The following is an 11,026-nucleotide window of genomic DNA, read 5'->3' as shown; positions in this document are numbered from 1 at the left end:
TTTATCAAAATGCTTAAGGTAAATAATGCACACATATTTATAGGAAAGGAGGGAGTGGTAGAAGGTGGGACGGACTGAATAGTGTTGGGGGCTTTGGGGCCAAGGACTCAGCACCCTCGCCTCTGTCCTCAGCTCTCCCTTCGGACAGAAGGGTTGACCCCAGCCTGGCCCTGGGGAAAGTGAGCTGGGGTGACATCAAGCCTGCCCAGCTGCCTGCCCAAGCTTGGCAGGAGGTCAGGGAGTGGGTGGACCTGTCTTGCTGGGCCCCCGCCAGGCCTGGGAGGCAGCCACCTGGGGGAAGCGGCTGAGCCAGCCTCACACCTTGGCCGCGTTTCCATGGCTTCAGCTTGTCCTGGCTCCCAGAGGCTCTGTCGCCTTATCAACAGCGGGTACTGCCCTTGCCCTCACTTTCAAAGCCACTCCCCCAGACTTCAGGAGCTGCCTGTGAATCCCACTGCAGCAAAGCCAAAACTGAGCCACAGGCAGTTGCCCCCTCCTGGGCAGGGTAAGGGGCTTGGAGTATGGTGGGACGACGCTAGGAAGGTAGAGGGGCAGAGGCCTTTGTAGTCAGGCTGCACTCACTTTGGGCCCCCCCAAATACGCAAGCCCTGTCATGCTAGAGGAGGGGGCAGTGATTGTGGATTACCTTCTCACCCCCCACCTTCACACCATCCAGTCCTCTTTACTTCAAAACATTTCTAGGCTTAAGAATGTTTGGCTGATTATTGGGTTTTCTGATTTGAAAAGCAATATTCATTTACTGAAAAAAAAAAAATGTAAAAAGCAAAGTCAGAAAGTGCAGGAAAGTTTAAAGAAGTAATGCTTGACCCTAATCCCATGTCTGGGCAGGATCACAGAAAGCACATGGGGTGGGGTTCCTTCCAGTCAAAGCCTGAAGCATAACCAGGTATTTAAAGGCCAGATTCTGAAACCAGAGGAACCCAGCGGTGTGGCCTTGGGTATATACCTCTCCCTTACCTCTCTGAACCTCAACTTTCTCATCTATAAAATGAGATAACTGATCAATGCCCTCCTCATGGGGTCGTGAGGATTAAGGGAGCTCATACATGCAATGGACTGGCCCAATGCCTGGCACGCGGGCCAAAAGCTCTATGCCTCATGAGGCAGGAGGTATCATTAGAATCTCTAACCAAGGGTAGAGATGCAGCGTATGGACTTCCTAGGGGACCAAGGAAAGGGGCTCTTTCTAGTAAGTTTCCCCTTACCAGTGGACAGCACTCTAATTAGGGTTAGAAATGCATGAGGAAAGAATGCCCAGAAAGAGGAGATAAGGTGTTTATTCAGCCCACAGAGGTTTTTCTGGTGCCAGTGCCACCCTCACTGAGCTACAGACTGTACCCCTGAAGCCAAGTGATGTCACCCAGAGCGATGGGGGTGGCACAGGGACACTAGACCTGGACTGCAGGGGTTAAGAAGCCTCTTGAGGAGGTACCACCTGAAGAGGGAGGGAGGAAGGCATCAGTCAGGAAAGAGAAGGCAACAGGAAACAGACCTAATTTGATTTTGGGATGGCCAGTCACCAGAGCCCACAGACCAAGCCCCCGGCCCCCAGACCAGGTGCTTTGCACTGAGGCCTGGGTGAGGCTCCCTCCCCTGGGCCCGCCCCATCTTCACGCCCTGCTGCCTGGAATCTGAGGCAGCCCTTGTTCTCTGGCAGGAGGGGAATTTAATGCCGCAGAGGGATGGCAGGTCGACAGGCGAAGAGAGATGAAAGTGTCTGCTCTGGCAGCCGGGTCGGAGGCCTCAGGGGACCCTCCCGCAACCCCTCCATCCTCCTAACCATTCTCCACTGTGTGGCAGGAAGAGCCTTCAAGGGGCCCTCAGGGGGATGTGGACCTCTGGGACAGGATTCCCTCCAGGGCTGTGTGACCTTGGGGGGCAGCTGGGCCTCTCTGTGCAGATTACTTGCCTGCAGGGTACCTGGGCCAAGGTCTGTATCATTAACATGCTGGTGCCTGCCTGTCTCTCCCCTACCTTGGCTGTCCTCCCCCACCTTGGTTGTGAGCAGTGCCTGTCAGCCTGCACAGAGTGGTGGGTGGGCAGTGGAGGGCCAGCGCGGGCTTCACAGTGACCTCCATCCATCCATCTCTGGCACCTGGGAGGGAGTGGGAGCTGGTGTTGCAATCAGGTCGGGCCAAAGTGGCCTTGACTGCAGCGGAGCCACACGGCCATTACCACCTCCTTCTTTGTGACAGCAGAGCTAGGCTTAGCCTGGGAATAGAGGCTGAGGCCCCAAGCCAGAATCTGCCCCCTGGGCTACCAGCCCCATGTCCCTATTGGAGATGCTGTGAGTCTTGGCACTGTAAGGTGACCTTGTTGTTCGCAAAGCACCCTGCCAAGTGTCCCACTCCACAACCTCTGGTTATGTTGCCTTTCTTGGGAACAGAGAGACAAGGGCATTTAGCCAAGGTCATCCAGCAAGGGCATACACATACACACAGTCTGACTTTGACACATGGTGATCAAGAAGTGAGGAGGACCCATTTAGCCAGACTCTCAGACTCCCTTTCCCTTCCATCGAGGCAGTTGGTCTTTCCAAAGCAGCCTGGTGCAGGGGTCTGGCAGCCAAGAGCTGAGTTCTAATTAGGACCCTGCTACCATCTTGCTCTGTGACTTGGACCTGTCACATACTCTCTTTGGGCTTCAGTTTCTTATCTGTAAAATAGGTAACAATCCCTATCCTGATGACTTTCTGGAGCCAGAGAAGCTAACTAACATGACAAATTGAAACCATCCCAGACTGAAGACAGCCTCCTACTTACTAGCCTTGGGGCCAAGGGGAAGTACCCACAGAGAGCTTAGCTCCTGGACCACAATCACCCAGTATACTATGGAAGCTGTCCTGCTTCCTTCTTCCTGCATGACATGACAGACGACAGCAAGCTCATAGCAGAGGGTCAAAGGCCCAGTCTGGAGTGTTGAGTCAGGCTCAGGACATGAGACAGGGGCCCTAGTCCAAGTTGGGGGATAAAGGCAGTGAGGGACTGCTATTCGGAGCAGGGGGGCACTAGGCAGCTCTGAGCAGGCTGGGATCGGGGAGGCCATTTGCAACTACAGAGAACAAAGAGGCTAGGGTTGCCAGGATAGTCTGTGGAGCTGAAGCCCTTGGTGGTGGACTGGAGAAGGGCTGTGGCAGCTGTGGGAACAGCGCCTGCTGCCCCCACGCCAGCTCCCCCACGTAGACAGGGCCTCAGGATCAGGCTGGGGGTAAGAGGAGCTGCCAGGGCCCCGACTCTGTCCCCGGAGCTGCATGGCTGTCAGGGAAGAGACCCAGGAAATGCTGTAGACAAAGACACACGGGGCACATAGTGTCGGCATCATTGAAAAGATCACAGGTGCACACCGACAATGTCATGAGCACACACCCAGGGTTATATGGGCAGTGTCACAAGGTCACAGAATGGTCACAAGCCAGCATCACATAATCGCAAGGAATTCCTGTTCTCAGTCCCAAGACCACACCCATGATGGTCTCATAGACACAATGTCACAAAGCACACAGAATCATCCAGTGTCTGTCACAGGGTCATGCGTGCTGTACAGTATCAAGGTTGCATATCCAATGTCATGCATTTGGTTGTACAACCTGGTATCACCTGGGTCTGTTACAGAACTGTAAAATATCACGGGATTATACATGCATTGTCACAGAATATCCCAAAGTGTGGCTGCTGACATCATATACTAACACATGGCCACAGGAGGTCTCACATTATAGTCTACCACACACTGTCACAGACCTATTTTCATAATGTCACTCAGTGTCACACATAGCCACATTGTTGCACAAGGCCTTACACGGTTGTCAAGGCCTTGAAGCATCTCTCTCTCTCTCTCTCACACACACACACACACACACACACACACGCAGAATTGAATGCAGGCTAGGTTTATCTCTATATGTACCCCCAGCCTCTCAAACCGCTCCCTGCAACCCAGGTGCGGGTATGGAGTATTTAGGGTGAAGGCTCCTGTGTCACCAGAAGGTCAGGCTCCTAACTGCAACACAGCAGAGCTTAGGGCACCCCCTGGGGAGGGGAATTGGGCATACAACTCCACAGGGGAGCCCGCCTCTAAGTACTTCTCTGTCAGACAGAAGAGCAGCAGGGGTGCGCCTGCAACAGAAAGACACAGAGATGCAAGATAAATGGAGATACAGAGAGATGTAGAGACATGAGAGACATGGAGACTCAGAGACACAAAAGAGAGTCAGAGACCAACAGAGACCATCAAGACAGAGATTCAGAGACAGTGAGCCGGAAAAACAGGCAGACAGACAAGGCTGGGGCCTGCTGGGGAAGGGGCAGCAGCTAGGCCACTCTGCGGAGAGGTGGGAGATGGGGTGGCCAGTTTTAGAAAAGACATGTACCCTGGGCGGAAGGTGAGGGACATCTTGGTGAGATTTAGGTGAAGTTTTAAAATAGCAATGCCAGCTGCCATTGACCGAGTGCTTAAGATGAGCCAGGACCTTCCCCAGAGTGATCTCATTTCATCCTCAGGCAACTTTATGGGAGAGAGACTATTATTGTCCCCGTTTCCCAGATGAGGCAACTGAGGTCACCTCATGTGTTCAGCCTCACAGCTGTCCCCACCCCTGCCTGGGCCTCCTCCAGAGAGACTGGCTACCACTTTCACAAAGCAGAGAACAAGAGGCTGACGTTAGAAGAGGTGATAGGCCTCCAGATTAGGGCTTTTCTGTGTTAGGGGGGTGGGCCCAGGAGCCATGGCTGGGCTTAAGTTGGCACACCACAAGGTACAGACCGGCTGAGTCATGGCAGCCCCCCCTTTGGGGCTGGCACCGGAGCTGTCCACCCCACACCTGTAGGCATGCCAATGAGGGCTGGCTGAGGCCATCTGCAGCCCCGTGTGCTGCCAGCAGCCAGGTGGGGGTAGGCAGGGGCCTCCTGCCCTAGTATCCCCCCGCTGCCCAGGCTTCTCACCTCCACACCCCCAAGAAGGGCCCTCTCTGCCCCCTCGAGGTTCTGAGGTGCTGCAGTTTGCCTTGTGCAGGGGCTGAGGGTGCCCCCCGGCTGCAATACCTCCCCTTACTCCCAGCTGGACGCCCCCCTTCGGCAGAGCCGCCTGGAGAGATCACAGGCAGCCACATGAAAGGAAATTTTTCCCAGGCAGAGATGGAGTTGAAAGCTGCCTCCCACCGCCCCCGCCTGCCCCCGCTGTGCCAGGCCAGGCTGCTGAGCTCCTGGTGATGGAAAGGAGCCTGTGACACATGGAAAGGGGTTGAGGGTCAGAGCCCCCTCCCAACATGGCTGCTTTTTCTCCTCCCAGTAACAATGGCAGAGATGGCCCGTCTTCCCCACCTCACTGCCCACTCAGCTTCAGAAGTTGCTTCTTCCCTCATCTCGAAAGCCCCTATCCACCTAGAGCCAGGCCCAACATCATCAGGAAGTCTTTCTTCAAGTCTAGCCTCCAACTCAGCCAGGCTCAAAGTGGCCGGGTGGGAAGGCTGCCTCCCTCCCTCCCAGTGGAGGACAGGCCTCATCCTGCAGGCCAGCCTATGATGTGTGGGGGTGCGGGGGTGGGGGGTGGTGGTGGTTTGCAGCTGCCACCTCTTCCTGTTCAGGTTGCCCTGGCCTGGACCATGTGGCTCTGTGGTGATTTCCCCAGCCATCTGGCCTCTGAGGTCTCAAAAAACTTTCGGGTGTGGGGACAGCCCTACAAGAGACAAAGCCAGGGACACACCTAGGCCACAATCCAGCAGCCCACAGGCTTGAAGAGGTGTATGTGGAGGGGTCTCTGTGTGTGCTGGGCACAGCCCTGTCCCCACAAGCCTATGCTAAAACTGCTCCCTGGGGACTCACCTCAGTAGCTGAAGGAGCACTAGATCTCTGCAAATAAGAAAATAACCCGGACTGGAGCTCAGGCCCCACCCTCGGTGCTGGCTGCTTTGCACTGATCAGGCCCTACTGATTTTAGGTGAATAGAGAAGGTGGCCCCAGGTGAGTGAAGGTTCTAAGATAGTGGGTATAATCAGGCAGATGAGGTGCTCTAGTACCAGCCACTTCCAATTAACCCTTTTCTTGTTTAGAAAAAAAAAGTGCAGCTTGCTGCCAGTGTTCATTTAACATCATGCGTAGGAATGCTACGTTTTCTAGGATTTGACATTTTCAGCGAACTACTAAAAACAGAATGCTATAAATAGAATCATGTCATTTGTTTCCAGAGATTATCGATATACATGAGCAATGTGAAAATAATAATAAAAGCGAGATAGTTCGTGGTGAACTTTGGGAGTAAGGTTAGGACTGTGATCTGCGAGTTTTCTGGGCGTAAATGCTGCAGCCACAAGCACTGCCGGTCAGTATTCTCCGGGCAAATGAGAAAAGGGTTTTAATAGCATTTGCATCCTGTCAGCCAGGTTGGCTGCTCCCCCCTAGTGGATCTGGAGGACCTCAATTCCCAAGAGATCTCCACTCTAAATATCCCTGTGTGATCACTCTTCCTTCCCAAGGTGATCCCAGACAATCCCTGCCCAGCAATAGCCCCCCAAACCATACAGCAAAAAGCCAGCGGTGCTTCGTGACACAAACATGCATTCGTTTTATTCACAAAACAGCCTGGTTTCCTAAAACAATACAAACAGCATGTTCATCAGCAGGAAGCTGGCCACGGGCAAGGGGGCCCCCCCCGGGCACCCACCCCCACCGGCAGGGGACCACGCAAAGAAGCCCTTTCTTCTGTTGCCATCAGCCAGGCCAGAAAAAAAAGGACTTATTTTCTCTAAGGGAAGTAGCCAGGTTAAGAACTATGGAGACATGGGCTCCCCAGATCTCAACAGATAAATGAACAGAATTTTCATTTTTGCAAAATCATCACTGTTGGGGTGGGGGATCCCATTGTGGGGACCGTGGGTGCAGCACGCCTGGCCTGGGCCCTGAGGGTGGGGGGGGCTGCTCCCTGCCCCTCCGTGAGCTCCTCTCGGCAGGTCTGCCCACGTGGATGGATATAGAGGGGCTTCAACACGGCGCCACCAACATTCTCTTTATAAACGTGAGTGGGTTCTCCAGGCAAACTATGCACTATTTCATGGTCAGAAAGAATCAAAGGAAGTTTAAATGAGGGTGGAGTTAAACTGTGCTAAATTACAGTAGTGCTTATTAGTAACTAGATTTCAAAAGGTTACAGAAAATTTACATTCTCTACACAAAACTGCATCTCCTGCACAGACAACATCGACATTGACACAGGAAGGAAACTGATTGTCCATTCTTTGCCCAGGAAGTCTCGGTACTTTATAGATTCGTCTTTACCTCTTTTTTTGTTGTTGTTCTTCTGAAAAAGCAGTTAAATTTTTTTTCTTTTCTTTTTATACTAGGGACGTGGAGATGTTAAAACGACAACAAAAAATATATATATAAAAACAGGAATGAAATCTGTGAGAGAATATTTTTGGTTCTAAAGACGGGTGCATCCGTTTGTCTTCGCCCGAATCCCTTGCCGGAGACCACACGAGCAGTGACATTGCACGGAGAGGGCAGCTTTGGATTCCCGCCGCCGTCACTGAAACCACCGGAAGGCGGCTCCCGTCGGAAGCATCACCTTCTGGCGGGGGCGGGAGACAAAAACAAGGAGAGAGTTCAGTCAGGGTCCGGCTGGGCCTGGTGCAAAGACGCTCCCCCGTGGAAGGCCTCATGGCGGAAAGATGGGCATGGAGTCAAGGCAGCCACCCCATGAAGTTCCTGCCATCCTGGTCAGGCTAGAGAAGGAGCCTTGACCTACTGGGCCACCGAAGGGCCTGAAGCACCCTGAGGCCTCCTGAGCCATTGTGCCCAGGAACTCTCCTTCCAGACAGGAACAAACACCCCTTTCCCTGGTCCAAAGGCCACAAGCGCCAGGTGGTGGTGGTGCTTCTGAGAGCTGTGCGCACATTTCTGTCACATGAACATGTAAGCATGTGCACTGGACACATATATGAATGTGTACCCCAAGCTCTGCCAGTATGTAGCGTGTTTGGAACTGCAGTAGCGAAGGATACTTGCTGTGTTTATTGAGAGACTGCATCTATAATAAGACTATGTGCATTGGGCAGGGGTATGTGTGCGTATGTGTCTACACTAGACAAGGGTGAGCACCTTTGTGCGCCTATAGGTGTGTTCTGTGGGCAGGAGCGCAGATATATGAGTTTTGGGGCTTGGGGAGCAGGTAGCCACAGCTCAGATGCCAATATTGTTTTCCAAACATTCTGGACATTTGTGTCAAGCCCACTCGTAGAGGGGTGGGGATGAGCACGGACAGCAGGCTGAAAAGATGCTTTTGTACCCAGGCCTGGCACCATAGCTAAGCTGCCACAGCTGGAGGCACAGGGACAGGCCCTGCCATGAGGGTGGAGAGAAAGCAATATAGGAACTGTTTGGGCTTTTTAAAGCCAATCCAATAGTGGACAGGCCATGCCCACGCCCCAGGCTCACCCCCTAGCCCCAGGCCCATAAGATCCCTGGCCATTAGTTGTGCAACCAGACTGATCTTGGGGCCCCAAGGCACCCCAAATCTGTCAACTAGGTGCCTAGATCCAGGGTTCTTCCAGGCCTCAGAGCAGGGTGGTCAGCACTAGAGCTGCTCTATTTTTGGGTGGCCTTGGGGAAAAGTCTGAGCTCTGAAGGGGCAAGTGAAGGGGTTAACCCTCAAAGCCACAGGGTCCATAGGACAGACCTCATCAAATGGGGCAGGGGAGAGTCTCAGAATCTTAGGTCATGGAGAAGAAGCTTTAGGACACATCTGAAAGTCAGAAACTTAGGACCCGGAACTTGAGGAAGGGGTTCAGAATGCCAGGGTCTGGCTGGTAACCCTAGGCCCCTGCCTGGGGTTTTATGCTCGCCCTGCAAACTACAACCTAATGGGATCTCAGGATGTGGCTCTGACTTCTGGGGCAGTGAACTGGTGTCTCGAAGACTTGGCCTAGAATCCCAGACCCAGGAATTCGCTGGGCAACCCCAGATCCTCGCCAGGAAAGGTGGAGTTGGGGGCTGGGGGTGAGTTTGGACGGCCAGACAGATGCAAGAGCCCACACACCTCCCTCTAAGGCGCCGTTACCTCCAGAGCAGCGGAAGGCTTCTTTTTGAGTTCCTCACATTTTCTGAATTTGCAAATCTGATGGCCAGTCTTTCGGTTCCTACAACTGCTGCACTGCTCGCAGTTGATGCGCCGCCGGCAGGGCGCGCACATGCCGCAGCGTTTCCGCTTCTTCTTGCCCGAGCTGATGGCAGAGGCCAGCTCACCCTGCATGGGGTACTCAGCCAGGCCTGCCATGTGCAGCGCGCTCTCGGCCAGGAACACGCCCGCTGGGGTCATAATGAAGAGGCCTGGGTTGATGGGGAAGGCGCCCAGGTAGGGGAAGTCGGACTGGCCATTGAGGGCTTCGGCACCCGCCACAGCCTCCATGTCGGGCAGGCCTGCGCCTGCCTCGCTCATCAGCGGTAGGTGCTCCTGCACCACGCGCTTCAGCATCTCCGTGGACTGCGCAAACTGCTGCAGCGTCAGCTGTCCCTCGGCTGCCAGCTCCGTGGCCCGCTCGGCCTTGCTCAGCAGGCTGGCCACAGCACCACTTTTGTGCTTTGAGGTAGAGTTGCTTTTGTCCACAGCCATGGCTGCCGCCAGGTCGTGCCCATTGGCCAACAGGGAGGCAGCGGCTGCAGCCGCAGCAGCCTTTTCGGCAGACTCCCCACCCATCATGCTGCCACCACCACTGCCCCCACTGCCCCCGAAGGAAGAGTAGTGGGAGAGAGGACGGGAGCGACGCAGGCTCTTGTTGAGGGGTTCGCTGATGATGCCACTCTTGTTCCGACGCTCGGGGGGTGGTGCATCATCCGCCACTGAGGCTGGAGTAGCAGCGGCCACCGCTGCACTCTTGTCGGCCACTCCTGCCTTTGGGCCGCTGCCACTGCTGCCATTGGCACTGCTGCTGCTGCTGCTGCCGCTGGTGTCCTGGGAGCCACTGCTGAGGCTCGACATGGTGGGGCCGAGGCCCAGACCCCGCTGCTGGGGGAGCCTACCAACGGCGGGGGGCGGGTGTCCTCAGTTAAGCCCGGTTCCTGCTGCCTACAACAGAGATGCCTGGTGGGCCTCGATGCTCAGGGCAGGTACATGGTCAGGTGTCCACGTGGAAGTATCTTCACTCTGTCAGGACAAGAGGATGCAGGGTCAGGGCAGTGGTAAACATCTCCAACACCACTACCACCACCACCACCACCAATGACCATATTGCCACTGTAACAATGACAAGCCTGAGTAGGAATTTAGTAAGTGCTGCCCCGCCCTCCCCATTAGGAATTTTTTATCTGTACTATCTCAGTTAAGACTCATTAGAACCCTACCAAGTACTGGTTAGTGATACCCTATTTAACAGATGAGGAAGATAAGATATAAGAGAAGAAATGACTAGCCCATGGATACACCAAATAGCCCAGTCTTTACAGCCAGACCTGTCTGCTAGAGTCAGGGAGACAGGATGGAAAGAGGTAATCCTTCTTGAGCTGAGGGTAGGAGAGAGCTGGAGATGTTTATTAAATTTGAGGGGTTATAGAATCATCTTCCACTTCCTAATCTTCCTTCCCTGACCCAACTACAAAAAGGGGTTGGAACAGCTTCTAAAGAGCTTGATGGTATAGACCAACATGTGTGGGAAGCTGCCCTATTTCCTTATTGGATATTCCTATAACGCATCAATTATCTTGCAGCTCTGACAAGACCTGCAGGTAAAGGAAATGGTTTACCTTTAATAAAGTTTGCCAAATAGAGCTCAGAATCCTTATTTCAAGGAGCATGTATCCTCCTGAAAGAGGGCAGGCAGGATACTATGCCAGAGGACAAGCCTTCTGCAAACGTGCGGGACATGCTTGTTCACACATTGGCACACATTTCCTTCTCATTCTCAAACTCAGACCCCACCCTGGTCTTTATTCAGGCCTCTCACTGCTGTGCTCTGGGCCTAACTCCCAGATGGGACTAGGTGGAAGTCCCAGTGAGAGCCTAGAGCTGGGCTATGGACAGG

At 53.8% G+C, this 11,026-nt stretch overlaps 1 protein-coding gene across 3 annotated transcripts in view; it reads right to left on the bottom strand.

Annotated features, from left to right (window-relative positions):
- Nucleotides 1-6,552: 6,552 nt before the first annotated feature.
- The window catches only part of CXXC5 (CXXC finger protein 5), a 33,605-nt gene continuing 29,131 nt past the window's right edge, over nucleotides 6,553-11,026 (bottom strand). For 2 of the 3 annotated variants that reach the window (XM_039836275.1, XM_039836276.1), the window contains 2 exons: nucleotides 9,070-10,152; nucleotides 6,553-7,581 (listed from right to left, as the gene is read on the bottom strand). In XM_039836275.1, the coding sequence (XP_039692209.1) occupies nucleotides 7,537-7,581; nucleotides 9,070-9,987 (963 nt within the window). In that variant the 5' untranslated portion in view covers nucleotides 9,988-10,152 and the 3' untranslated portion in view covers nucleotides 6,553-7,536. The remainder of the gene's footprint in view (nucleotides 7,582-9,069; nucleotides 10,153-11,026) is intronic. The other variant, XM_039836274.1, reaches the window with a different exon arrangement.

The sequence above is a fragment of the Pteropus medius genome, unplaced genomic scaffold (assembly GCF_902729225.1).
Source record: "Pteropus medius unplaced genomic scaffold, Ma_sr-lr_union100, whole genome shotgun sequence".
NCBI classification, from domain to species: Eukaryota; Metazoa; Chordata; class Mammalia; order Chiroptera; family Pteropodidae; genus Pteropus; species Pteropus medius.
This window is presented reverse-complemented; position numbering and strand designations above follow the sequence as displayed.